A 2,086-nucleotide genomic window follows, 5' to 3' on the forward strand; every position below is an offset into this window, starting at 1 on the left:
AAGTTACTAAAACCGCGCGGCCCCAACGGTCTTGTCTGTGAGGCCGTTAGCTGTCTCTAGACCCTGGCTGTTCACACTCCCTTTCCCTTTGCCCAGGACACTCGCCCTTGCTCTCCCGGAGTTACACACTCTGCCCCGCTCCGGCCAGACCCGCCAGACGCCGCCTCGCCCCTCACACCCGTCCTCCGGGACCGCACTGAGCACCACAGCGCAAATGGCTCGTCTGGTACCGATCCCGAGCAGCCCCTTTCCCGGGCGGCTCAGCGCGGAACCGGTAAATCTGCTAAACAAGTAAACGGGTGAGCGACCCTGAGCAGGAGCTTCCCTCCTGCGGCCTCACCTCCGGGAGCGGACATGGTAGCTGTCTTCCCGCCGGCGCCGCCGGGTCCGGTCACTGCTACTCGACCAGGAGCGGCTTCTTCGCCGCTTATGCTTTCGGCTGCGATAGTGTTCGTGGTAACTCCCCCGGCTGCCGCGCTCTGAGGAATGGTACCTTCGGGGATGAGGCATCTGGAAGGAAAGGAGAAAGACAAATAGCGGGGAAAGTTCTGAGTTTTGTGAGCTCCCCGCCGAGGACCGGCTGCTCTGGAGACGCGAAGCTGCCTTCTGCTGTTACTTCTCCCTCTTTTGCCTTCCCACAGCTTCCTTGGGTCCCGCATGCTTACAAGGCCTCCTCCAGGGAACACACATCACCTACCAGCTCCGGTGGAAAACTCTAGCAACCTACCCCTCGCCCCCACCCCCTTCCTCTCATTGCTCTACGGACTCTCCTCAAACTCGGTTCCATGAAGATCATCAGGTCTGGGCCACAGCTCATTCCACAGGAGACCGTGTTATGGACGGAGGCTGCCACGGATCACCCTTGGCCGGAGCTAAGCTCCATCAGCGCCTGCAGTTCCTCACAACTCACCGGGGTAACTTCTTAGTATAGTAATCAGACGCTGGCAACTGTTAACAGTGTATCTTTATCTTCCCAACTAGACCATTCTGTGTCCAGTGGGCAGAAACCCGGCAGAAATCCTGGCGTACCTGCTCTCTCTGTATACGATGGTAGACACCAAATATAAGCAAGCTCCAGTGACCTGGGTCTGACCCCTCGAACTGTCTTAATCAACTCTCACTGGCCATCATCACTGGCCAGATCCCCGTCCAAAGTTTTTAATACAGAAGGCCCCAGGCCGCAGTCCGATTCCCATTTGGCCCCTCCTCGCCTGTGCTTAGGAAGTACAGAGTAACCGGTTTCTAATTAATATCAGCCCTGCTTGGCTAAAAGCTGGCCCCCTTCCAGTCAGTTATTGGAATCGGAGTGGCATGGTGCACAAATGCTTTTTTTCCTTAAAGGAAAAAAAAAAATCAAGAGAGAAATCACTGTCACAATCCAGGAAGATAAAAGTATGAGAGCAAAATAAAATTACACGGGGCCAGGGCCAGAAGTCTGGGGGGTGGGGGTAGGTGTGGAAAAGCTTAATGATTCCAACATCTGGCTTTCATTCTGGGCTTCTACTTCCCAACCTCCTCAAACTGAGGAGGAGGGTGATACCCGACGCGGTCCAGGTCTAGGAGGCCCGTGGCAGAGATGCAAGCCCCGGAGTCCCCTCCCAGGTAACCCCCGCTCTTCGGCACAGCCGCACAAACTTCCTCTCGGCACACAGCGAACTGCCACCAAAGTTTCTCACGTCCCTCCCCACCCAAAGCCATCTGCCGTTTACCTTCCTCAACTTGTAAGCCTTTCCCCTTCCTTTCTCGCTCAGAAAATCCAGAACGAACTCCGGGAGTCCAACTCTCTCCACCCCCTCCCAGTGACACGGCCGTGGCTTCCTGCTCCCCAGCCCTGCTCCAACTTTGGCATTCGGCTCTTTCTCCTCTCGGGAGCCGCTCCCCTCCCTGCTCCATCACCCCTGCCCCTACTGGGGCCCCTCCCCAGTTCGCCGGAGGTNCCCCCCCTCCCAGTGACACGGCCGTGGCTTCCTGCTCCCCAGCCCTGCTCCAACTTTGGCATTCGGCTCTTTCTCCTCTCGGGAGCCGCTCCCCTCCCTGCTCCATCACCCCTGCCCCTACTGGGGCCCCTCCCCAGTTCGCCGGAGGT

The 2,086-nt window shown here is 57.7% G+C and overlaps 1 protein-coding gene across 4 annotated transcripts in view; it reads right to left on the reverse strand.

The window, feature by feature from the left end:
• CLK2 (CDC like kinase 2) overlaps positions 1-682 on the reverse strand; it is a 7,104-nt gene extending 6,422 nt beyond the window's left edge. For all 4 annotated transcript variants that reach the window (XM_077764154.1, XM_077764153.1, XM_077764152.1 and 1 more), the window contains exon 1: positions 341-682. In XM_077764154.1, the coding sequence (XP_077620280.1) occupies positions 341-510 (170 nt within the window). In that variant the 5' untranslated portion in view covers positions 511-682. The remainder of the gene's footprint in view (positions 1-340) is intronic.
• Positions 683-2,086: the final 1,404 nt, after the last annotated feature.

This window comes from Crocuta crocuta, unplaced genomic scaffold (genome assembly GCF_008692635.1).
Source record: "Crocuta crocuta isolate KB4526 unplaced genomic scaffold, BGI_CrCroc_1.0 scaffold528, whole genome shotgun sequence".
NCBI lineage: Eukaryota > Metazoa > Chordata > Mammalia > Carnivora > Hyaenidae > Crocuta > Crocuta crocuta.